This window comes from Musca vetustissima, unplaced genomic scaffold (assembly GCF_032173495.1).
Source record: "Musca vetustissima isolate MV318-11 ecotype Yass unplaced genomic scaffold, APGP_CSIRO_Mvet_v1 utg4038, whole genome shotgun sequence".
In the NCBI taxonomy this organism is placed as follows: Eukaryota; Metazoa; Arthropoda; class Insecta; order Diptera; family Muscidae; genus Musca; species Musca vetustissima.
The window spans coordinates 25076-52096 of NW_026875075.1; the positions used below are offsets into that span (position 1 = coordinate 25076).

At 34.5% G+C, this 27021-nt stretch overlaps 4 protein-coding genes and 1 pseudogene across 4 annotated transcripts in view; 3 read left to right on the top strand and 2 right to left on the bottom strand.

The window, feature by feature from the left end:
- Positions 1 to 16: 16 nt before the first annotated feature.
- On the top strand, positions 17 to 565 carry LOC133337594 (protein roadkill-like). Its single transcript, XM_061545807.1, has one exon. The coding sequence runs from the start codon at positions 17 to 19 to the stop codon at positions 563 to 565; it is 549 nt and encodes a 182-aa protein (XP_061401791.1).
- Positions 566 to 1621: 1056 nt separating this feature from the next.
- Positions 1622 to 7272, bottom strand: LOC133337595 (adenosine kinase-like; annotated as a pseudogene).
- Positions 7273 to 12192: 4920 nt separating this feature from the next.
- On the top strand, positions 12193 to 14256 carry LOC133337596 (speckle-type POZ protein-like). The gene is made up of 2 exons (XM_061545808.1): positions 12193 to 12209; positions 13647 to 14256. The coding sequence occupies exons 1-2, from the start codon at positions 12193 to 12195 to the stop codon at positions 14254 to 14256; spliced, it is 627 nt and encodes a 208-aa protein (XP_061401792.1).
- A 1051-nt stretch (positions 14257 to 15307) lies between these two features.
- LOC133337598 (adenosine kinase-like) overlaps positions 15308 to 27021 on the bottom strand; it is a gene marked incomplete at its 5' end in the record, with an annotated part of 125406 nt that continues 113692 nt past the window's right edge. The window contains 2 exons of the mRNA XM_061545809.1: positions 15308 to 15850; positions 17598 to 18076. Of these exons, the coding sequence (XP_061401793.1) occupies positions 15308 to 15850; positions 17598 to 18076 (1022 nt within the window). The remainder of the gene's footprint in view (positions 15851 to 17597; positions 18077 to 27021) is intronic.
- LOC133337587 (lipoyl synthase, mitochondrial) lies at positions 22218 to 23703 on the top strand. Its single transcript, XM_061545800.1, has 5 exons — positions 22218 to 22256; positions 22334 to 22717; positions 22814 to 22970; positions 23036 to 23093; positions 23169 to 23703. The coding sequence occupies exons 1-5, from the start codon at positions 22218 to 22220 to the stop codon at positions 23701 to 23703; spliced, it is 1173 nt and encodes a 390-aa protein (XP_061401784.1).

Here is a 27021-nt window from a genome sequence, read left to right on the forward strand (position 1 = left end):
TCTTCAAATACATGAAATGCAACCCTCAACAACCATCTCCAAGGATTTGGCTAATATCTTGGCTAGCAAAGAATTCAGCGATCTAACACTGGTCTCTCAAGATAAAATTGAATTCAAGGTCCACAAAGTTTTATTATGCGCCCGCAGTGAAGTTTTTGCGGCCATGTTTCGCAATGACCTCGAAGAGAAGAAAACCGGTAGTATTCAAATTGAAGATATGGATTCGAAAGTTCTCAAGGAATTGCTAAATTATATCTACACGGACAAGAAAATACCCAAGGAAATGGTAACGGATCTATTTGTGGCTGGCAATAAATATGCCATGTCCGGTTTGCAAGAAATGTGTGAAAACATGCTAATCGAAACCATGAGTGTGGACTCGGTGGCTGATATTCTTCTTCTGGCCGATCGTCATTCCAGTGATCGCCTTAAATCAATGACTGTTCAATTTGCAATAAAAAACATTAAAAGTGTCTCGATGACGGAAAGCTGGAAAAGATTACGTGCGAATAATCTTGAATTATGTACGGACATCTTGGAAAAGGCCGTGCAGGAAAAATTGTAGTTCAGCTCAGATATATACAAACTTATGATCCGTTGCAGAAACGGTAAAAATCTTCTATGCATTGAAATTGTAATCGATTTTGTAAATAAATAAATAAGGCCACACCGGCTCTACATCTGTCCGATCGCCATAAAAATGTTGCACTGGCAACTGAATTTAATCTAGAATAGTGTACGCCAAATTTGTTTAAAATCGCTTCACATTTCCCTATACCTCCCATATAAAACTTCTTCGGATGTCAAGGAAATCAGGCCTCATGGCGATTGAATACCGTATGTTAAATTTGTTGAAAATCGCTTCACATTTCCCTATACTTCCTAGATAAAACTACGTCGGATTTCATGAAAATCGTGGACCAAAGGCAATACATCTGTCCGAAGGCAATGAAATTTTGCACAGGCTATTGAATTGAGTATAGAATACCGTATGTTAAATTTGATTAAAATCGCTTCTCATTTCCCTATACCTCCCATACAAAATTTCATCGGATTTCAAGAAAATCAGGTCCCAACGGCTCTTCATCTCTCCGATGGCCAAGAAATTTTGCACAAGCTATTGAATTGAGTATAGAATACCGTATGCCAAATTTGTTGAAAATCGCTTCACATTGTCATATAAAATTTTGTCGGATTTTATGAAATTGGTGGACCAAACTGCTCTAAATCTCACCGATAGTCAAAAAATTTTGCACAATCGACTGAATTCAGTCTAGAATAACGATAACCAAATTTGATTAAAATCGCTTCACATTTTCACATACCTCCCATGTAAAATTTTGTCCGATTTCATGAAAATCCGGCCCCAACGGCTCTACATCTGTCACATCGCCATAAAATTGTATAGAATGTGGTATTTTAAATTGTTTGTTTTTTCATCCTTTGTTTTTATTCCTCAAATAAAATAACAAAAAAGAAATGAAATGCAAAATTTACAACAACAATACAAAAATAAAATATTAAGTTTCATTTTGAAAGGCCATTGGATTTAACACGGTACATTGAAGATGGATTTTCCCAGCATCCCTCCTCCTCCCTCGTCCACACTATTCTCACACTATTATTCCTCGACAAATGTCGGCTTACCCTCAAACGTACAACCGCTACGTTTAATAATCTCTCCCGCCGACCATATACCGCAACGTATACACACATCGAACGGCTTCTTTTGCACATACTGGGCCAAGAAGCCACCAACAAAGGCATCACCCGCTCCATTGGTGTCGACCATTTGTTCGCGCGACAACTGCGGCACTTCGTATTCGTGAATTTTGCCATCCTTAAAGAGTAGCACCGGCAAATGGCCCTGAGTTATAATTACAATACGTTCCCGTTGGCTATTCTCCTTGGGCAGGGCGACCAATTTGCGACCGATCACCTTGAGGTCTTTCGTCTCCTCCCAGCCCTGTTCGTTGGCGAAAGTTTCAACTTCCTGTTCGTTGCCGAACAGTATATCGACATAAGGCATGGCGGCCATCATGGGTTCTTTGAAAAATTGCGATAGGAAGGGGGCGCTTAAATTCATCATGAAGGTACGCTGGTGTTTGTGGGCGTGGTGGGCAACTTCCATAATGCTGGGCGGACTAACGGTCAAGAAGAAGCCCTGCAATAGATCGAAAAAAGCAAGAGAAAACAATTATTAGTGTGGAATTAAAAAAAAAACAATCGAAGAAAAAGTCTCCAATTGCAACATTTTCTTGTAAAAAGTCTCAAATTTTAAAGATTCGTATAAAATACTCTCCAATTTTAAATTTTTTCTTTAGCAAAATTGTAGAAATGTCTTTGGAAAAAGTCTCCAATTGTAAAGTTGCGTATAAGAAAAGTCTCCAATTGTAATGTTTTCTAGCCGAAAAGTCTCCAAATGAATAATTTTCTAGAAGAAAAGTTTCGAATTGTAATTTTTTATATGAAAAATCTCCAATTGTAAATGTTTCTTTCAGAAAAGTCTCCAATTGCAATTTTTTTCTTTATAAAAAAGTCTCCGATTGTAAACTTTCGTATAAGAAAAGTCTACAATTGTACATTTTCTACAATTGGAGACTCCAATTACAATATATTCTTTAGCAAAAGTCTCCAATTGTAAAATTTTCTTTGGAAAAAGTCTCCAATTGCAATATTAACCATAGGAAAAGACTCCAATTATATAGATTTTTATCAGAAAATTTTCCAATAGTAAAGTTTACTACAAGAAAAGTCTCCAGTTGTAATGTTGTCTATCCGAAAAGTCTCCAAATAAAAAAATTCTTAAAATAAAAGTCTACAATCTCAATAATTTGGCTGTAATTTAACAGTTTTGATTCTCATTCGGTAGAAAATCTCCCTACCAAAAATTAACAATATCGATCAACTTTTGGGTATGGCCCCCATATAACCGAACCCTAAAAACTCTGGATTTTTAAAAATTTTGGACATATTTTCCAACCGATTTGATTGAAATTTGTTATTTTAGTTTCTCATTGGGTAGAATAACTTCCTACCAAAAATTATCAATATCGAACCACTTTTGGGTATGGCCTTCATATAATCGTAACCTCAAAATTTTTGATTTTTAAAAATTTTGGACATATTTTCCAACCGATTTGATTGAAATTTGTTATTTCGGTTTCTCATTGGATAGAAAATCTTTCTACCAAAAACTATCAATATCGATCCACTTTTGGGTATGGCCCCCATGGAACCATAACCTCAAAATTTTAGTTTTTTAAGGATTGGCTGTAATTTTATATTTTTGTTTCTCATTGGGTACAAATCTTCGTACCAAAAATTATCAATATCGGTCCACTTTTGGTTATGGCCCCCAACCAAACCCTAACATTTTTTGAATTTTAAAGAATTTTGGACATATTTTCCAACCGATTTGATTGAAATTTGTTATTTCGGTTTCTCATTGGATAGAAAATCTTCGTACCAAAAATTATCAATATCGGCCCACTTTTAGGTATAGCCTCCATATAGCGGAACTATCCAAATTTTGGAATTTTTTCCAATAAAATTGATTAGAACATGATATATGTAGAATATCTTTGCGCCAAAAATTAACCATCATCAGAACACCTTTAAATAGTGCCCTTATTTGTATGTGCAAGTCTACAAAAACATAGTTCGGATTAATGTAGTTTTTTTCCCCAAATTTTAATATATCCATACATACCGATATATAATAGTATTCAGCCGCCTCCAATAGCTTTCTATTTTCCGCTATTTGTAAATGATCCAATGTGAAATTATTTGCTGCTGCCAAATTTGCACACAACGAACGATGAGTGCCCGTTACGAGAACGGCACATGTGCCCGTCGGAGCATCTTGTGTATATTGATAACGGACATTTAAGCCATCCTTGGTGGTATTCTCTTCCAGAATTTTGGCATAATCATCATTGCCGACACAGCCAAAGAATGTGGCCACCTTGGCCACCACCACTGGCAGACACGCAACGAATTCTGTACCGAACCGCCGGCAATAAATTCGGCTTTATATTTTTCGACCAGCTCCTTGTACAGAGGCATGTGTTTCTCTTCGGCCAGAATGGCATCGTTCGGTTTCAATTCGTATTTTTTCAATAGATCTTCTACGACATTGGCGAAATGTCCAGCAGAGGATTGCCGCAGACAATTAAAATGCCTTCCCTGGAAGCAGAGAGAGATGGGGAGAGAGAGAAAAAAAAATCAACAATTAATTTAAAAAAATAAAAAAATTACTTAAGCATGTGCATGTTTTTTATTTGAGATTTTATATTGAGAATTTTGTGGGCCACCGCAGGTACTGTTCGTTGCCAGGGGTAATGTGAAACTAACAACATTATTTTTCTAATTTATTTGTATTTCAGAATATTATCAGTTTAGAATGTGTAAATCTGCTGCTTGGTTTTGTTTTGGTTCTGATGCGTATCAAACGGGAAACAACAAGATCACCATCGAAGTGATACTGAGGTCATCAGCGAAAGCAATAAACAAAAACAAAACATGAAATGAAATACAATAAAACAACGTCAAACAAAACACAACAACAAATCAAAAAAAAAAAAAAAGAAGGGAGAATGTAGTTGGGGTGACAAACTTTCTCAAAATATCGAAAATCGGAAAGTAACGTATAGGGCGGCTATACCTAAAACTACACCGATTTTGATCATTTTTGGTAGAGATTTGCCAACCCACGAGAACCCGAAATATCAAATGACAACCATTTTGATTTGAAAATCTGGTCAAAATATCGAAAATCGGACTCAAATCTGAAACGATTTCAATGAAATTTGACACACATCATTCTAGACTCAATTCCGTCATCTGTACATAATTTCGGGCAGATGTGGGCTCTTTAAGGCTGGATTTACATGAAATCCGATAAAATTATATGCGGGAGCTATATCGAAATCTGAACCGATTTGAATTAAATGTGGCACACATCATTCTAGGCCCAATTCAGTTGCCTGTGCAAAATTTCATTGGCACACGATTTATATGAAATCGGATGCAATTTTCTAATGGGAGCTATGAACCGATCTGAATTAAATTTTGCACACATCATTCTAGAGTCAATTCCGTCACCTGTACATAATTTCGGGCAGATGTGGGATCTTTAAGGCTGGATTTACATGTGGGAGCTATATCGAAATATGAACCGATTTGAATTAAATCTGGCACACTCAGTTGCCTGTGCAAAATTTCGTGTTGATCGGATAGTTGTAGCCTCATTAGCGCACTTTTTGTATGAAATCGGATGCAATTTTCTTATGGTTTCAGATTTCAATATAGCCATCTGAACCGATTTTAATGAAATTTGTCACACATCATTCTAGACTCAATTCAGTTGCCTGTGCAAAATTTCGTGTCGATCGGATAGCTGTAGCCTCATTAGCACGATTTATATGAATTCGAATGAAATTTTATATGGGAGCTATATCGAAATCTGAACCGATCTGAATTAAATTTGGCATACAACACTCTAGGCCTAATACAAATTCATATAGACATTCGGAATTGTAATATTTGAAATTATAGATCACGTTTCTGAAACGACAAAAAAATGTTATTTCAAGACATCGATTAAAAAAAACTTTTTTTAACTACCGATCATTCCTCACAAAATTTGGCAGATATTAAATCTTGAATGACTGATTTTTATTTTGCATGTTAGTCACATCCTATGTTTTTTTTTAGCTCCAGTCATTGTTTAAAGGTTATTACCAACAACGCCGCCCATTGGAACGCCGTTTCGTGTCTAACACCACCTAATTTTATAACAGTTGTATGTGTGCTACCACAACCAATTCCCCACCTTCCACCCAAACAATAACGTCCAGACAGACAGCAGCAACTTGAACAAAGTGTCTTATCAATACAAAATTAGCATGCCAATAAAATAATTTAAAAAAAATATTTACTTATAATTAAACAAATATATAATTCAGTTTTAATGTTATTACCTTAAATTCTCCATTCTATATATAAGTTTTTTTTATTTAATTAAAAAAAAAACAAATTGTCTATTGTTAATTATTTTTTGCTGCTGACCTCCCGGAAAAAAGGTGTTTTTTTTCGTTGTAAGAAAGAAAAAAACACCAACTGGCCGCAACAAATCTTATCAACTGAATGAAATGAAATACAAAAAAAAACAGATGTGAACACGTTCTGTGTTGTTGTTGTTTTTTTTCCTTTCTTTCAAAATGGTTTGTTTACATTTCGAACGCCGTTAAATGAAACACTATAATGGCTTTGTTGCACATATGCCGGGGACATAATTTCAAGTCATTCATTTCGTCATTCCAGTGATCGCCTTAAATTAAATCAAAGGCTGTTCAATTTGTAATCGAAAACATTAAAAGTGTCTCGATGACGGAAAGCTGGAAAAGATTGCGTGCGAATTATCTTGATTTATGTACGGACATATAGAATAGTGTATGCCAAATTTGGAAAAGGCCGTGCAGGAAATTTGGTAGTTCAGCTCAGCTATATACAAACCTATGAGCTGTTGCAGAAACGGCAAGAATCTTCTATGAATTGGAATTGTAATCGATTTTGTAAATAAATAAATAAGGCCCCACCGGCTCTACACATCTGTCCGATCACCATAAAAATGTTGCACTGGCAACTGAATATAATAAAAATTGTTTAAAATCGCTTCACATTTTCCCTATACCACCCATATAAAACTTCGTCGGATGTCAAGGAAATCAGGCCCCATCGGCTCTACACCTGTCCGATAGCCAAGAAATTTTGCACAGGCTATCGGATTAAATATAGAATATCGTATGTCAAATTTGTTTAAAATCGCTTCACATTTCCATATACCTGCCATATAAAATTTTGTCGGATTTCATGAAACTCATGGACCAAAGGCGTTACATCTGCCATAAAATGGTATAGCCAAGTATTTTAAATTTTGCACAGGCTATTGAATGGAGTACAAAAATAAAATATCGTGTATTGAAAAATTTTATTGAAATCGCTTCACATTTCCCTACACCTCCCATATAAAAACTGCGGCACTTCGTATTCGTGAATTTTGCCATCCTTAAAGAGCAGCACCGGCAAATGGCCCTGAGTTATAATCACAATACGTTCGCGCTGGCTATTCTCCTTGGGCAGGGCGAACAATTTGCGACCGATCACCTTGAGGTCTTTCGTCTCCTCCCAACCCTGTTCGTTGGCGAAAGTTTCAACTTCCTGTTCGTTGCCAAACAGTATATCGACATAGGGCATGGCGGCCATCATGGCATCTTTGAAAGCTTTTCTTTAGGAAAAGTCTCCAATTGTAACGTTTTCTATCAAAAAAGTCTCCACTTGCAATATTTTCTTTAGCAAAAGACTCCAATTATAAAAATTTCTTTGGAAAAAGCCTCCAATTGTAACGTTTTCTATCAGAAAATTCTCCAATTGCAATGTTTTCTTTAGGAAAGGTCTCCAATTGCCAACTTTTCTTTAGGAAAAGTCTTCAATTGTTAAGTTTCATATAAGAAAAGTCTCCAATTGTAATGTTTTCTAACCAATTGTAAAAGTTTCTTTCAGAAAAGTCTCCAATTGCAATTTTTTCTTTATAAAAAGTCTCCAATTGTAAATTTTCTTTAAGAAAGTCTCCAATTGTTAAGTTTTCTATCAGAAAAGTCTCCAATTGCCAACTTTTCTTTAGGAAAAGTCTCCAATTGTAAATTTTTTTTGGAAAAAGTCTCCAATAAGAAAGTTTCGTAAAAGAAAAGTCTACAATTGTAAAGTTTTATATCCGAAAAGTTTCCAAATGTAAAAATTTTCTAAAATAAAAGTTTCCAATTGTAATTTTGTTTTACATGAGAAGTCTCCAATTGTAAATGTGTCTATGAGAAAAGTCTCCAAGTGCAAATTTTTCGTTATAAAAAAGCCTTCAATTGAAATGTTTCGTATAAAAAACACTCCAATTGTAAATTTTCTACAATTGGAGACTTTTCAAAGTCTCCAATTGCAATATTTTCTTTAGCAAAAGTCTCCAATTGTAAACATTTCTTTGGAAAAATTCTCCAATTGCAAAGTTTCTTATCATAAAAGTCTCCAAATGAAAATTTTTCGAAAATAAAAGTTTCAAATTGTAATTTTTGTATATGAAAAGTCTCCATATGTAAATGTTTCGTGTAGGAAAAGTCTCCAATTGCAATATTTTCTTTAGGAAAAAATACCAAAAATTATCATATAACCTTAACCTCAAAATTTTTGATTTTTAAGGATTTTGGACACATTTTCTAACCGATTTGGGTGTAATTTAACAGTTTTGATTCTCATTGGGTAGAAAATCTTCGAACCAAAAATTATCAATATCGATCCACTTTTGGGTATGGCCCCCATATATTCGTAACCTCAAAATTTTGGATTTTTAAGGATTTTGGACACTTCTTTCAACCAATTTGCCTGTAATTTTATATTCTCATTGGGTAGAACATCTCCCTACCAAAAATTATCAATATCGATTCACTTTTGAGTATGCTCCCCATATGACCGAACCCTAAAAACTTTGGATTTTTAAGAATTTTGGACATATTTTCCAACCGATTTGACTGTAATTTAACAGTTTTGATTCTCATTGGGTAGAAAATCTTCGTACCAAAAATTATCAATATGGATCCACTTTTGGGTACGGCCCCCATATAACCATAACCTCAAAATTTTGTATTTTTAAGGATTTTGGACACATTTTCCAACCAATTTGGTTGATATTTTGTATTTTGCTTTCTAATAGGGTAGAAAATCTTTCTACCAAAAATTATCAATATCGATTCACTTTTGGGTATGGCTCACATAGAACCATAACCTAAATTTTTGTTATTTTTAACACTTTTTCCGTATCTCCCTTAAGTCGGAAGATACGGTTATATTGGGGATACATCAAAACATGGACCCAGGGACCTCATTTTGGATTTCTATATTAGCTTTGACATTAAAAACATGTAAGCAAAATTTTAGCCGCCTATGTCAAGTGGTTCGCCAATTAATGAGTTTATACCCAATTTTTGGGTAAATACTCGAGTATTTACCCAAGTATTTAATAAACTGTTAGGTTGCAATGGTGCAACACACATTGCAACCTAAATTACAATATGGCAACACGAATTTTTTTTCAACCACCTTTTTCGAAAACTCGAATCCGCATCTCGTATTTTTTGCATCTCCCTATTCCAAGGTATATTTAATAAGGTAGCCGCATCGATCCTGCTGTTGGTGCTAATATTTTCGAATCCTCAAAATGAAATTGAAAAACACGAATGAAAATCTATGAAATTTATATTTCTACCGCTTCTACATCTTTCCTATAATTGAGCCATTGCCACTTATAATACGTTTACATTGCACCGGATTTAGTTAACCCAGTGGTTTTCAATCAATACCATTGCCTATTTGTCAAATAAATCCCCATAAAGTGGGTTAACCCTACAAAAAGTTATAATGTAAATGCCGTTTTATATGTGTAGCACATATAATAATAATGGAAATTGCGAGTTATTCCATGAAGAAAGATTTGCTTTCTCAAATTTGCCCTTTTTTATTATTTTCAAGTTTAGTGTCTGTCCAAGCCGTAGTTGTCCCATATCCAATAGATTACTGCCGATTGCATTTGGCGGGGAAGTCCCAAAAATTGTATCAACAAGAAACCAAAGGCGGATATTTATTTTGTCAATCGGTTCACAGAGTCCATTGCCGTTTGATTTTTGCCTTTGACGGCAACAGCTGATCTTACTCGTTGCTCACGCACACACACACAGACGGCGTTAATGTAGAATTCAAAAGTAACCGCTAACGATCACAACAACAACAAAAACCGTTGCAGTTTAAAATTAATCCAAACAAAATTGTAGCGACAACAGAAAACATAACAAAGCCTTACTTTACATTACGAATCATGGTCATGGGAGGATTTATTTTTTCTCTCTTTCATTGGTAAATTGACAGTAGGGTTAGAAAAGGTACCTTAAATTTTACTTCAAATGATAATAAATCATAATCATTCGATGTTCGCGAACACACAAACTGTCGGCGTCAAAATTGAATTTCGTTGCGTCAGCACGCGGCCCTTTGAATTTTGCCTTTGGCGGCAACAGCTGATCTTATTCGATGTTCGCGCACACGCAAACCGCCCGCGTTTTTTAGTAACATCTTTAGAAAACATTTATATATAGATATACATCCTTGATATATACATAGATATATCCTAGATATATAGAAAAAAACTGGTTCGCCTCAACCTGTTTTTACACATTTTTTCTCCATTAAAGTAGACACAGCTTCCACCAAAATAAAGCTTGGAGGTCAATATCATGTTTGCAACGACAGACCAATTAACCCAAAACTATTCACTTTTTTCATATACTTAAGTACTTCCCGAGTTATAAAGGGGTGAACCTCCGCTTCAGCTATGTTAAAAAATTGGCAATATTGCCCATATACTTATTCGTTTCGATACTATTTTATTAATTTTAAAAATGTTGCTATACACGTTTTTTTTTCTTTCAGTAGTTCTATTTAATATTTATGTATAAAATAAGTGTCTATAGATGTGTCTAAAGATGTTATTTTGTCATTTAAAAAACAAACGCGGGCGGTTTGTGTGCGCGCGAACAACGAATAAGATCAGCTGTTGCCGTCAAAGGCAAAATTCAAAGGGCCGCCTGCTGACGCAATGAAATCCTATTTTGACGCCGACAGTTTGTTTGTGCGTGAACAATGAATAAGATCAGCTGTTGCCGTCAAAAACTAAAATCAAATGGAAATTCCTGGCCAGTAATTATATTAATAATATTATTGCTGATTGCAAGAATCCGACGAATAAATATATTCAAAAATATAATGATCTGTATCAAATCCGCCCTGGATTGTTCCAACTGTACCATGGGAAAGTAGCAAGAAATAATCTCATCAGATTACACATCGACCTATTCAATAATCTCATCAGATTACACAACGACCTATTCAATAATCTCATCAGATTACACATCGACCTATTCAATATAACTATCCACTCCAAGTCATCTCTCTACTCCGAAACATAACATTTCTGGACGTTCTTTATGAATCGATCGGCAACATCGGACATTGTTAATATGTACATTAACACCACGCATACTAAATTTTTCGATTTCAAAACCATATTCACTGACGATTCAAAAAACGGCAGACAAAACCAGCTGTGCCTGATGGATACCTTCGTTGGACATCGAAACTTCATTCACGTTAGATAAAAGCTGTTCTATTTTCTTCGCGGAAGCGTATGCTGTTGTTGAAGCTTTAATGTAAAACCTGTGATCCTGGGAAATATGTACTCACCACTGACATCAAATCAGTCCTTCAGGCCATTGGATCCCAAAACTCCAGAAATACCCATCCCTTTATTTACAGAATAAAAGATGAGGTTTACCAAATGTCTAGGGAGGTCTACACTATACACTTTCTATGGGTGCCTAGTCATAGCGGCATCGCTGGAAACGAGTATGTGTTCTTCATTGCCACTAACCATAATCCAATCGATTCTTACCCAAAATAATGTCCATATGACTTGAGACAAAACGACAAATCTTCGGCAGACACATCTTGGCAAGAAAAATGGAAGTATATTTGGGAGACGATTTTACTTATTGTCCCTCCAAAGTCAACTGTATTCCTTGGTTCCGAAGTGTTAATATGCCCCGAAAGTGTCGCAACAACAATCAGACTACGATTTGGCCACAATCAGGTGAAACATCATCACCACAGAATTAACATAACCAGCTAAGACAGATGTGATTGTGGAGACATCCAAACTATGGACCACATCACCTTTAATTGCCCTGACATTGACCTACTAAATACCAGACGTCCTTTAATGCAAAATCTACTCGAAATTTATCCACCTTCAATCGATGTAATACTAAAATCTAAAACACATAAAATCCCATGAAATATATGTATACCCGTGAAGGTGGCAACATAGACCCAGTGTCTCATGCCACTTTGAATTCTATCCCAAACACGGTGGAATTGATATATGAAAACATATGTCAGAAGAAGAAACATCAAACGGCCCATGTACTCCGTCTATGCGCTATTTTGCATTATGTATTTTCTCGATAATTATGATTTATTAACATTGGAAGTAAAATTTACCAATGAAAGAGAGAAAAAATAAAACCTCCAATGACCATGATTCGTAATGTAAAGTAAGGCTTTGTTTCGTTTTCTGTTGCCGCTACAATTTTGTTTCGATTAATTTTAAATTACAACGGTTTTTATTGTTGTTGTGATCGTTACGGGTTACTTTTAAATTCTACATTAACGCCGATTGTGTTTGTGTGTGCGAGCAACGAATAATATCAGCTGTTGCCATCAAAGGCAAAAATCAAACGGCAATGGACTCTGTGAACAGATCGACAAACAAGTAATTAGAGTTGGGCAATCTAGTTCACTTAGCGGATCGATCTTTCTCGTTCCATTTTCAAAAAGGAACTAGTTCCTTAATGTAGTTCCTTTGCTCCATATAGTTCCTTTGCTCCACACAGTTCCTTTGCTCCATATAGTTCCGACTCCTACATAGTCAAAGGAACTATATAGTTTTTTTCCATATAGTTCCTTTGATCCATATAGTACCTCTGCTCCATATAATTCCCGTACTCCATACAGCTCCTTTGCTCCATATAGTTCCGACTCCTACATAGTTCTTTTGAATCTCCCTTTCATCGTTCTTTTTTTTGTTTTTTCCATATATAGTTCCTTTGCTCCATATAGTTCCTTTGTTCTTTATAATTCCTTTGCTCCATATAGTTCCTTTGTTCTTTATAATTCCTTTGCTCCATATAGTTTCGTTGCTCTTTATAGTTCCGTTGCTCTTTATAGTTCCTTTGCTCCTATAGTTCATTTGCTCCTATAGTTCCTTTGCTCTTTATAGTTCCTTTGCTCCATATAGTTCCGTTGCTTTTTATAGTTCCTTTGCTCCTATAGTTCATTTGCTCCATATAGTTCCTTTGCTCCATGTAGTTCCGACTCCTACATAGTTCCTTTGAATCTCTCTCTTTCATCGTTCTTTTTGTTTTTATTTTCGCTCACAAAAAACGAGATCAGAAAAAAGAAAGAGAAAAAAAGGAAAAGAAAAAAGAACGAGATCAGAAAAAGGAACTATATTAATTAGAGAGCTGGAACTAGTTCCGATCGTTCCTTTCTCGGAATAGTTCCAATGAACTAGTTCGTTCCGGAACTACCCAACTCTACAAGTAATCGTCTTTGTTTCTTTTTTTTTTTTGCGGTCGCTACAATTTTAAATTTTTGTTGAGATATCCCTCCCATCCAGTGTGTGTCTAAGTCTGCTGAAATCTTTTGATGATGAATTCTGTTGGAAATATCATTAACTTAGGAGATAACAAATATTGTTGGAAGTTCCATTCGGATAATAATTGTGATATTAATTCTCCGGATATTGTGGTAAATAATGGAAGCGTCAAATCCACATGGCGGCTATGTTTTGATGGAGATATATTTGTAACGTTGATGTCATGCAATTCCACCGACACGATTTTTCAAGTTACAGTAACGAGAGGACCAGAAAAATATGCAAAAGAGATATCAACGAAAGAAATACATAATGTTATCCCTTTTTTTCATAGAAGCAGAAGTCGGGAATATGGGCACGTCGAGGTATATCTTCAAATACAATGTGGACATGAAACGCAACCCTCAACAACCATCTCCAAGGATTTGGCTAATATCTTGGCTAGCAAAGAATTCAGCGATTTAACACTTGTCTCTCAAGATAAAATTGAATTCAAGGTCCACAAAGTTTTATTATGCGCCCGCAGTGAAGTTTTTGCGGCCATGTTTCGCAATGACCTCGAAGAGAAGAAAACCGGTAGTATTCAAATTGAAGATATGGACTCGAAAGTTCTCAAGGAATTGCTAAATTATATGTACACGGACGAGAAAATACCCAAGGAAATGGCAACGGATCTATTTGTGGCTGGCAATAAATACGCCATGTCGGGTTTGCAAGAAATGTGTGAAAACATGCTAATCGAAACCATGAGTGTGGACTCGGTGGCTGATATTCTTCTTCTGGCCGATCGTCATTCCAGTGATCGCCTTAAATCAAAGGCTGTTCAATTTGCAATCGAAAACATTAAAAGTGTCTCGATGACGGAAAGCTGGAAAAGATTGCGTGCGAATTATCTTGATTTATGTACGGACATCTTGGAAAAGGCCGTGCAGGAAAGGTTGTAGTTCAGCTCAGCTATATACAAACCTATGATCTGTTGCAGAAACGGCAAGAATCTTCTATGAATTGAAATTGTAATCGATTTTGTAAATAAATAAATAAGGCGCCACCGGCTCTACATCTGTCCGATCGCCATAAAAATGTTGCACTGGCAACAGAATTTAATCTAGAATAGTGTATGATAAAAATTGTTTAAAATTGCTTCACATTTCCATATACCTGCCATATAAAATTTTGTTGGATTTCATGAAAATCGTGGACCAAAGGCGATACATACTATGAAATTTTGCCAGGCTATTGAATGAATAGAAACACATGTAAATTTTAATTAAAATCGCTTCACATTTCCCTATACCTCCCATATAAAATTTTGTCGGATTTCATGAAACTCATGGACCAAAGGCGTTACGTATGTCCTATGGACACGAAATTTTGCATAGCGTATAATATTAAATATACAATATCGTATGTCAAATTTGATTGAAATCGCTTCACATTATCATATACCTGTCATATACAATTTTGTCGGATTTCATGAAAATCGTGGACCAAACTGCTCTAAATCTCGCCGATAGTCAAGAAATGTTGCACAGACTAATGAATTAAGTATAGAATACCGTATGTCGAATTTGATTGAAATCGCTTCACATGACATATACCTCCCATATAAAATTTTGTTAGATTTCTTTTTGCACAATCGACTGAATTCAGTTCAGAATAACGATTACCAAATTTGATTAAAGTCGGTTCAGATTTGCATATACCTCCCATATAAAATTTTGTCCGATTTCATGAAAATCCGGCCCAACGCTCTACATTTGTCCCATCGCCATAAAATGGTATAGAATGTGGTATTTTAAATTGTTTTTTTTTTTCAATCTTTGTTTTTATTCCTCAAATAAAATAACAAAAAAGAAATGAAATGCAAAAATTACAACAACAATACAAAAAAATATTAAGTTTCAATTTGAAAGGCCATTGGATTTAACACGGTACATTGAAGATGGATTTTCCCACCATCCCTCCTCCTCCCTCGTCCACACTATTCTCACTCTATTATTCCTCGACAAATGTCGGCTTACCCTCAAACGTACAACCGCTACGTTTAATAATCTCTCCCGCCGACCATATACCGCAACGTATACACACATCGAACGGCTTCTTTTGCACATACTGGGCCAAGAAGCCACCAACAAAGGCATCACCCGCTCCATTGGTGTCGACCATTTGTTCGCGCGACAACTGCGGCACTTCGTATTCGTGAATTTTGCCATCCTTAAAGAGCAGCACCGGCAAATGGCCCTGAGTTATAATCACAATACGTTCCCGTTGGCTATTCTCCTTGGGCAGGGCGACCAATTTGCGACCGATCACCTTTAGGTCTTTCGTCTCCTCCCAACCCTGTTCGTTGGCGAAAGTTTCAACTTCCTGTTCGTTGCCAAACAGTATATCGACATAGGGCATGGCGGCCATCATGGGTTCTTTGAAAAATTGCGATAGGAAGGGGGCGCTTAAATTCATCATGAAGGTACGCTGGTGTTTGTGGGCGTGGTGGGCAACTTCCATAATGCTGGGCGGACTAACGGTCAAGAAGAAGCCCTGCAATAGATCGAAAAAAGCGGGAGAAAACAATTATTAGTGTGGAATTAAAAAAAAACAATCGAAGAAAAAGTCTCCAATTGCAAAATTTTCTTGTAAAAAGTCTCAAATTTTAAAGATTCGTATAAAAAACTCTCCAATTTTAAATTTTTTCTTTAGCAAAATTGTAGAAATGTCTTTGGAAAAAGTCTCCAATTGTAAAGTTGCGTATAAGAAAAGTCTCCAATTGTAATGTTTTCTAGCCGAAAAGTCTCCAAATGAATAATTTTCTAGAAGAAAAGTTTCCAATTGTAATTTGTTTATATGAAAAATCTCCAATTGTAAATGTTTCTTTCAGAAAAGTCTCCAATTGCAATTTTTTTCTTCATAAAAAAGTCTCCGATTGTAAACTTTCGTATAAGAAAAGTCTACAATTTTGGATTTTCTACAATAGGAGACTTTTCAAAGTCTCCAATTGCAATATATTCTTTAGCAAAAGTCTCCAATTGTAAAATTTTCTTTGGAAAAAGTCTCCAATTGCAATATTAACCATAGGAAAAGACTCCAATTATATAGATTTTTATCAGAAAATTTTCCAATTGTAAAGTTTACTACAAGAAAAGTCTCCAGTTGTAATGTTGTCTATCCGAAAAGTCTCCAAATAAAAAAATTCTTAAAATAAAAGTCTACAATCTCAATAATTTGGCTGTAATTTAACAGTTTTGATTCTCATTCGGTAGAAAATCTCCCTACCAAAAATTAACAATATCGATCAACTTTTGGGTATGGCCCCCATATAACCGAACCCTAAAAACTTTGGATTTTTAAGAATTTTGGACATATTTTCCAACCGATTTGATTGAAATTTGTTATTTTAGTTTCTCATTGGGTAGAATAACTTCCTACCAAAAATTATCAATATCGAACCACTTTTGGGTATGGCCTTCATATAACCGTAACCTCAAAATTTTTGATTTTTCAAAATTTTGGACATATTTTCCAACCGATTTGATTGAAATTTGTTATTTCGGTTTCTCATTGGATAGAAAATCTTTCTACCAAAAACTATCAATATCGATCCACTATTGGGTATTGTCCCCATATAACCATAACCTCAAAATTTTGGATTTTTAAGGATTTTGGACACATTTTTCAACCGATTTGGCAGTAATTTTATATTTTTGATTCTCATTGGGTAGAAAATTTTCCTAGCAAAAATGATCAATATCGATCCACTTTTGGGTATGGCCCACATATAACCAAAACCTCAAAATCTTGAATTTTTAAGGATTTCGGTCACATTTTACAACTGATATGGCTGTAATTTAACAGTTTTGATTCTCATTGGGTAGAAAATCTTCGTACCAAAAATGATCAATATCGGTCCACTTTTGGTTATGGCCCCCATATAACCGAACTCTAAAATTTTTTGAATTTTGATTGAAATTTGATTTGATTCGATTTAATTGAAATTTGTTATTTCGTTTTCTCATTGGATAGAAAATCTTCGTACCAAAAATTATCAATATCGGCCCACTTTTAGGTATAGCCTCCATATAGCGGAACTATCCAAATTTTTGGAATTTTCGGAATTTGTTTCCAATAAAATTGACTAGAACTTGATATGTATAGAATATCTTTGCGCCAAAAATTAACCATCATCAGAACACCTTTAAATAGTGCCCTTATTTGTATGTGCAAGTCTACAAAAACATAGTTCGGATTAATGTAGTTTGTTTTCTCCAAATTTTAATATATCCATACATACCGATATATAATAGTATTCAGCCGCCTCCAATAGCTTTCTATTTTCCGCTATTTGTAAATGATCCAATGTGAAATTATTTGCTGCTGCCAAATTTGCACACAACGAACGATGAGTGCCCGTTACGAGAACGGCACATGTGCCCGTCGGAGCATCTTGTGTATATTGATAACGGACATTTAAGCCATCCTTGGTGGCATTCTCTTCCAGAATTTTGGCATAATCATCATTGCCAACACAGCCAAAGAATGTGGCCACCTTGGGTTTTTGCAACAACCACTGGCAGACACGCAACGAATTCTGTACCGAACCGCCGGCAATAAATTCGGCTTTATATTTTTCGACCAGCTCCTTGTACAGAGGCATGTGTTTCTCTTCGGCCAGAATGGCATCGTTCGGTTTCAATTCGTATTTTTTCAATAGATCTTCTTCGACATTGGCCGAAATGTCCAGCAGAGGATTACCGCAGCCAACTAAAATACCTTCCCTGGAAAAAGAGAGAGAGAGAGAGAAAAAAATCAACAATTAATTAAAAAAAAATAATTAATTACTAAAAAATTACTTAAGCATGTGCATGTTTTTTATTTGAGATTTTATATTGAGGATTTTGTGGACTACCGCAGGTACTGTCCGTTGCCAGGGGTAATGTGAAACTAACAACATTATGTTTTTTCTAATTTATTTGTATTTCAGAATATTATCAGTTTAGAATGTGTAAATCTGTTGCTTGGTTTTGTTTTGGTTCTGATGCGTATCAAACGGGAAACAACAAGATCACCATCGAAGTGATACTGAGGTCATCAGCGAAAGCAATAAACAAAAACAAAACATGAAATGAAACAAAAAAAACGTCAAACAAAACACAACAACAAATCAAAAGAAGGGAGAATGTAATAGGGGTGACAAATTTTCATAAAATATCGAAAATCGGAAGATAGCGTTTTATTGTGTAGGTTGATTTGCCACCCCACGAGAACCCAAAATATGAAATTACAACCATTTCGGTTTGAAAATCTGGTCAAAATATCGAAAATCGGAAGTTAGCGTATGGGGCGGCTATACCTAAAACTACACCAATTTCGATAATTTATGGCAGATGGATTTGCCACCCCACGAGAACCCGAAATATCAAATTACAACCATTTTGGTTTGAAAATCTGGTCAAAATATCGAAAATCGGAAAATACCGTACTTAAATCTAAAAAGATTTCAATGAAATTTGACACACATCATTCTAGACTCAATTCCGTCATCTGTACATTATTTCGGGCAGATGTGGGCTCTTTAAGTCAGGATTTACATGAAATCCGATAAATAAATAAATTATATATGGGAGCTATATCGAAATCTTAACCGATTTGAATTAAATGTGGCACACATCATTCAAGGCCCAATTCAGTTGCCTGTGCAAAATTTCGTGTCGATCGGATAGTTGTTGCCACATTGACACACGATTTATATGAAATTGGATGCAATTTTCTTGAGAGCTATGAACCGATCTGAATTAAATTTAGCACACTCTATTCTAGACTCAATTCCGTCACCTGTACATGATTTCGGACAGATGTGGGCTCTTTAAGGCAGGATTTACATGTAATCCGATAAAATTATATGTGGGAGCTATATCGAAATCTGAACCGATTTCAATGAAATTTGACACACATCATTCTAGGCTCAATTCAGTTGCCTGTGCAAAATTTCGTGTCGATCGGATAGGTGTAGCCTCATTAGCACACGATTTATATGAAATTGGACGCAATTTTCTTATGGGAGCTATATCGAAATCTGAACCGATCTGCATTAAATTTGGCACACATCACTCTAGGCTTAATTCAAATACATATAGACATTCGGAATTTTAATATTTGAAATTATAGAGCACGTTTCTGAAACGACAAAAAATGTTATTTCAAGACATCGATTTTAACTACCGATCATTCCTCACAAAATCCGGCGATTCTAAAATCTTGAATGGCTGATTTTTATTTTATATGTTAGTCACACATCCTATGTTTTTTACCTCCAGTCATTGTTTAAAGGTTATTACGAACAACGCCGCCCACCGGAACGTTGTTTCGTGTCTAACACCACCTAATTTTATAACAGTTGTGTGTGTGCTACCACAACCAACTCCCCACCTTCCACCCAAACAATAACGTCCAGACAGACAGCAACAACTTGAACCAAGTGTCTTATCGATATAAATGAACATGGCAATAAAATAATAATTAAAAAATATATCTAATTATAATTAAACTTATATATAATTCAGTTTTATTGTTATTACCTTAAATTCTCCATTCTATATATAATTTTTTTCTATTTAATTAAAAAAACAAATTGTCTATTTGTTAAGTATTTTTTGCTGCAGACCTCCCGGAAAAAACGTGTTTTTTTCGTTATAAGAACTATAAAATAGAACAAAAACAAATAAAAGAATGAAAGAAAAAACACCGACCGGCCGCAACAAATCTTATCAACTGAATGAAATGAAATACAAAAAAAAAAACAGATGTGAACACGTTCTGTGCTGTTGTTGTTTTTTTTTTCTTTCAAAATGATTTGTTTACATTTCGAACGCCGTTATATGAAACACTATAAGGGCTTTGTTGCACATATGCCGGGGACATCATTTCAAGATGAATGCTGAAAAATTATGATAATAATAAGAAGAAGAAAAGTATAATGATTTTCGTTGCCACTGCAGAGTGAGAAAAAAACAAAATTATTAACGTTCATAATGCTGGGATTAAGAAAAATCAAAAGTTTTTATGGCTTGCATATTTTAATGGTTTATTTACGCCGTTTTATGTAACACTTTAATGGCTTTGTGGCCCATATGCCGGGGACATCATTTCTAGATGAATGGTAAAAATGTATTATGATAATAATAATAAGAAGATGATTATGATATCCGTTGCCACTATTGAGAGGAAAAAAACAAAATTAATGGCGTTCAAAAAAATGTGTTTAAAAAACAAAATAAAAAAGCTTTTTAAGCATGGATCACTTTTTTTATTTTGTTATTGCAAAATAGTCAGGGGTAATTCACTTTTAGAGGCTCCACAATATATATTAAGGCTAATAATTTCTCGCGAAATATAAATGAAATAATAACCCTGCAAAAAGTTTTAAAATATGTCAAATAAAACCTAAAGAAGAATTTCTGTAACATTAACGCTCTTGATCGAATGGAATTTTTGTTTCTCGGAAATTTCTTTAATTTTTTAAATCCAGTATAGTGTAAATGTTTTAAAAATTAATTAATAATTCTAGTGTATTTTATTTGACAATAGTGTAATGGACAATTTATTAGATTAGACCGCGTTTAGACGACTAAATGCATTTGATCTCAAACGTCAATTCCATAAAGTATACGTCACCTTAAGAGCACGTTTAGACTACTAAATCCACTCTATCTCAAATGTCAATTCCATAGCGTATACGCCACCTTAATCCTGTTCACAAATCCAGTGGTTTATATTTAACGTATACGCTATGGAATTGGCATTTGAAATCGAATAGCTTTCGTAAATCTAAACGTAGTCTTAGGCATTTTATTCTCTGAGAAACCATTGCTCGCTGAATGTCCAAACCAATAAACAGAAGAAAAAGAACGTTGTTAACATCTGTTGTTATACGTAGTTGTGTGATTTACTTCTCGTTTTTTTATTTCAAAATAATAATAAATAGAAAAGTAGCACTTTATTTTCTAAATCATATGTATACATTTTTTTAAGTTTTAAAATTATTAAAATAGAATTTCACCAATTTTTCTTCAAAGTGTCATTTCTGTTATATTACTGTGTGTGCCCATTGCCATGTGAATGTTAACAATAGGAGAAGGAAGAAGAAGCTGATCATTGTTTTGATCGGTAGAAAAAATAGTTTCTCTTTCTTTCAAATTAATAAATAGAAAAGTGATAATTTTTGTTAAATATATATATACATATATATATGTTTAAAAAATGTTTTAATATAGAATTCCAGCCACTTTCATTAAAATTGGTATCTCTATTATGTCTGTGTGTGTACCCATTGCGATGTGAATGTTAACAATAGGAGATTGAAGAAGAAGAAACTGATCATTGTATTCATAATTAAGAATAGTTCTTTTCTCTCATTTTCTTTCAAATTCATAACAATAAATTTATTGTTTAATATATTTATATATATATATATAAATTTAAAATGAATGTATTTAAATCATTAAAATAGGATTCCAGCCACTTCCCTTAAAACTGTCATCTCTGTTGTGTATATGTGTACCAATTGCCGTGTGAATGTTAACAATACGAGAAAGAAGAAGCGGATAATTGTTTTGATATGATAGAACATATCTTCATAAATAGAAAAGTGATATTTTTGTGGTTTAATATATATATATATATATATAAATTTATAATTAATGTTTTAAAATCGTTAAAAAAGAATTCCAGCCACTTTCCTTAAAACTGTCATCTCTGTTATATGTCCCCATTGCCATGTGAATGCTAACAATACGAGAAGGAAGAAGAAGCAGCTCATTGTTTTGATAGATTTAATTTCGTAACTTTGCCATAGAAAAGAACTACTGATGAGGACTCGGATGACTACAAAATAAATAGGAAAACAATAAATATTATGCTTCGACAAACTCTAGCAAAACCCTTGGGGGGCTTGGTAAGTGTAGAATGGAGTAGACAAGAAGGCCGAACGAAATGTAAAACAAAAATCTGATTTTTTTTTTTCTTCTTCAGCCCAGTAGTATCATAACAAGGACAGCAGCCACCAGCCCCACAACAACAGCAGCAACAGCTGAGACGTCTCGAAATAAAATTGATGAAATTCGTGAACGTCTTGCCAAGGGACCAAATTTTGGTGATTTTGTACAAAATCCAGAATTAAGTCACGAGGAATGGTCACAATTTGAGGGTAAATTGCGTCGTGACAAAGGTGAAAATGAACGTTTGCGTTTGCCACCCTGGCTAAAGACACCCATACCGGTGGGTAAGAATTTCGCCAAAATCAAAGCCCAGCTGAGGGAATTGAAATTGGCGACAGTATGTGAGGAGGCACGTTGTCCCAATATTGGTGAATGTTGGGGTGGCGGTGAGCATGGTACACAGACAGCCACCATAATGGTAAGTTATATATACATATACATGTATGGATGATAACCTATTGTGTGACCCTGTCAATCTTATCAAAATTCTATTTTTACAATTTTTTTTGTCCAGCTAATGGGTGATACATGTACGCGTGGTTGTCGTTTTTGTTCGGTGAAAACGGCACGCAATCCACCACCATTGGATGCCTTGGAGCCGGTCAATGTGGCCAAGGCTGTGGCCTCGTGGGGTTTGGATTATATTGTGTTGACATCCGTTGATCGAGATGGTGGGTAGAACAAATAATTCTCGTTTTAGTTTGAAAACAAATACGATTTTTTTTTAATTTTTTAGATTTACCTGATGGCGGTTCCAAACACATTGCCGAAACCGTTAGAGAAATTAAACAAAGGTAATAATATTTTTTTTTTTTTTTTTTGGAAATTTAATAAAAAACCCAACAATTCCCCCCCTATTTTTTTACCAGAAATCCCAATATATTTGTTGAATGTTTGGTACCCGATTTCCGTGGTGATTTGCAGTGTGTCGAAACAATTGCCAAATCGGGTTTGGATGTCTATGCCCATAATATCGAAACGGTGGAAAAGTTAACACCCTTTGTACGGGATCGACGTGCCGATTATCGTCAAACTTTGAAAGTTTTAACCGAAGCGAAAAAATTCAATCCTAAACTGTTGACAAAAAGTTCAATTATGTTGGGTCTGGGCGAAACCGATCAAGAAGTTGAACAAACAATGCGCGATTTACGTGAGGCCGATGTCGATTGCCTAACACTGGGCCAATATATGCAACCGACCAAGAAACATTTGAAAGTTATCGAATATGTTACCCCGGAAAAATTTAAATCATGGGAATTGCGTGGCAAAGAATTGGGTTTCTTGTATACTGCAAGTGGTCCATTGGTGCGTAGCTCATATAAGGCGGGTGAATTTCTAATAACAAGTATATTGAAAACACGACAAGATCAACAGCAGCAGCAGCAGGCGACGAAGGAAAAGTAAAAAAAAGGGAAATTAAAAATAGAAAAATAATTTTGAAAATATATTACAAATCAAAACATTAGAAACAATTCAAAAATAAATGTTTTAAAAATAAGTGCTTATAAAATTTATATGTAAATACAATTTTTGTTGAATCTGAAACTTCGATTTTTTTTCTTCACAATAATTTGAAAATAATTTTCTAAAAAATTCATTTCAAAATAGTCATTTTGTGATTTTAATTGCCTACCTTTAGGTATAGTCCTCATATAACTAGACCTTCTATATCAGGAAAGTTAAAGGATTTAGGATCCTTTTTCCATTGGAATGGGTAGTAATACGATATTTCGGGTTCTCTTGGGGTAGTAAACCTGCCTTCCGATTCTCAATATTTTAAAGATTTTGGGCATTTTTTTCCAATCGAATTTGTTGTAATTTGAAATATTCGTTACTCATTGGTTAGTAAACCTCCCTAGCAAAAATTATCAATATTGGTTCAGTTTCCAGGAATAACCTCCATATGAGAGTAATTCAAATTTTCGGCATTTTTGTAAAGTTTCCTAAGCAAATTTGCTGTAATTTTATATTTTGGGTTCTCTTGGGGTAGAAAACCTTTCAACCAAAAATCATTAATATTGGTCCAGTTTTAGGTTTAGCCTCGATATAACGGATTTCGGTTTTTTTTAAATTTTTTTATTTTTATTATATTTGACGCTTTTATTATATTATACCCTATGGAATTGACATTTGTGATCGTGTGGATTTCGTAAATCAAAATTCGTAAATCTAAATTAATTATTATTATTATTTTTTGATAAAAATTCTTTAAATAATTGCATTTATATTTTTTTCCATAATATATATATATTTTATTGATGTCCTAATACCAAAAACAAAGACTATGTTTATATTTCTCATTTTTTATCATTTATTTTATATATATACTCAATAATTAATATAATAAAATCCAATACATGTTTGCCTATTTTTTCATTCAAAACAAAATAAATAAATTAACTAGATTCACTAAAATGAACTACATGTGAACTAAAGAAACCAGTTGCAAATGGTTCCGTTTATTTCATTTCCATGTCGTTCCTTTGAACCTTGTTAGAGTACAGACAACAAAGCAAAACGAATTTTTACACTTGACGGCGTTACCACACAACACAACGGTAAGACACTTGACGGCGTTAAATCTAATTGTCAAACGCCAGCGACCGACGACACATCTCGAAAATATTTTATTTTTTGCTGGAACGAAGAAAACAACGGAAGTTGAACACGCATTCATTTGATTTTCTTATACTACTACTATTCGGTTTTATTTCTTTTGCCTACACATAAAAAAACAACCATACACCCAATAATAAAATTGTAAAGAATAATTAAAAAAAAAAACAAAGTGAATTAACAGATAAATAGCGAAAGAAAAGTGTTATAATTGTGTGGAATTATTACTTTTATTCCCCCTTTGCCGATTGGAGAACAAAAGGTAAGTACAATGGTTAAAAAAAAACGAAAAAAAGTGTTTTGTGTGAGAGTGTGTGTTCGTGAGTGAGTAGAAGAAAGAAAGAAAGAACGAAGGCAAAATTTGAAGAGGTATTAAAAACGAAAAAAGGGTTGTGTGTGGTGCTAGCTGGTTGGAGGGTTTACAACCTTTTAAAATGACCCTCAAACATTGACCCTTCGAAATTGATATAGTTTTGGTAAAAGTAAACAGTGAAAAAAATTTTAAAAAATTGGAGCAAAGTTTTATGAAAAATGCAATTTTTAGTTGAGTGTGTGTATGTGTGCGGTGGGCATTTACATAAAAAATTAATAACTTGAAAAATAAAAAAAAACGAAATATTTAACAAGTAAATGTCAAAAAAATGTATATTTAACCATCATGAGTGTTATTGCACGACTGTGTGTGTGTGATCGTCATACAACAACAGCAAAGCCAATGAAGAGAAAAAAGGGTGGGGACTGCTGTGTGTGGTTGGTGGTTTCCTTTTTTAAAAATGTATTGTCGACTGAGTTGCCTTGCCTGCCTGCTCCGCATACGATGACGATGATTATTTCCTATGTCAACGAACAAAACATTGAACTGCTTGCAGTCTGTCTACCCCCCCACAGTTGTGTGTTGTGAGACTCGGCGTCTTTTTGTTGCTAAAAAAGGGCAAAAATTATTGTGTAAAAAATTATATTCTTTTTTGTTATCTTTATTATTGTTGTTGTTGTTGCAGTGAATAATAATTGATTTAAAATAATGCTTTGTTAACTCACTCTACTCATTTGCCATAAATCGCAAAAGTCCGCCGCTGACGCCACACTCATTCGTTAACATAAAAGTTACAATTTTAATATTAATTTCACAACCACAAAAACGTCGGTTGGGTTTTTTTTTTGTTTTATTATTACAATTTAATATAATATACTAAGCAATAATCTCCTTGCCCCCTTGCCATTAAATGAACATCTTGTTATATCCTGTATAAGCTGGCTGGTTGGCTCTCTCTCTCTCTCTCACTTTTGTTTTCAACAAATTTCTGTGAGTTTTGGTGTGTGTGATTCACAACCCACCATATTTTGCTGTTTTTTAAATATGTTGAATGACATTTCCTTTTAGTTGTTTCCTTTATACGGCAAAAACACCCCCTCCCTCCCTCCTTCACTTGTGGCAAAATTACTGACATTTGTTTTCTTCTTTTTATCTAGTGTTTTTTTAATATCTTTATTCCCCTTTTTCCATATTATCATTTTTCCTTTTATTTTTCGAAATATGCCGGTCTGTTGTTGTTTTTGTGTCTCTGTCTATTTTTTTGCCTCTATGATTCATACATCATGATATTTTCTGCTATATTTATATGGGTGTTTTGTTATCATAATTAGGCAACCCTATCTCCTCTTGCTCTATAAAATACACACAAACGCGCTCTCTCTCTCTGTGTGCGCCCTATCTTTGAAAGATAAACATTGGAAATGATCGCCGTTTAGGGGGGTGTTGTGTGTGTTCTGTCATAAATTGACAACGACGACGTCACCGCTGCTGCCGCCGTTACCACTGACTTTGGTTTATGTTTAACGGGTCAAGTGCAGCTTTGCTGTGTCTTGTTTATAATTTAATTTTTTTACTACAAATTTCTTTGTGTGTTTTGTCAAAAAATAATAAGAACAATAAAAAACACGTTTAATTTCCATAATTTGTTGTCTAGCCTCTTTCGCATCCATATTTGTAAGATAAACGAAAGAAATGATCGTCCTTTTAAGGGGGGGTTTTGTGTGTGCTGCCATAAATTGACAACGGCGACGGCACCGCTGCCGCCGCCGTTACTACTGACTTTGATTCATGTT

What these genes read in the sequence shown, in the direction of transcription:
- LOC133337594 (XM_061545807.1), top strand. Translation starts at nt 17, where the DNA reads ATGCAACCCTCAACAACCATCTCCAAGGATTTGGCTAATATCTTGGCT.
- LOC133337587 (XM_061545800.1), top strand. Translation starts at nt 22,218, where the DNA reads ATGCTTCGACAAACTCTAGCAAAACCCTTGGGGGGCTTG. An exon ending in CAAAACCCTTGGGGGGCTTG is followed by an intron (nt 22,257 to 22,333) that starts GTAAGTGTAGAA and finishes TTTCTTCTTCAG; the next exon opens with CCCAGTAGTATCATAACAAG. An exon ending in CACAGACAGCCACCATAATG is followed by an intron (nt 22,718 to 22,813) that starts GTAAGTTATATA and finishes TTTTTTGTCCAG; the next exon opens with CTAATGGGTGATACATGTAC.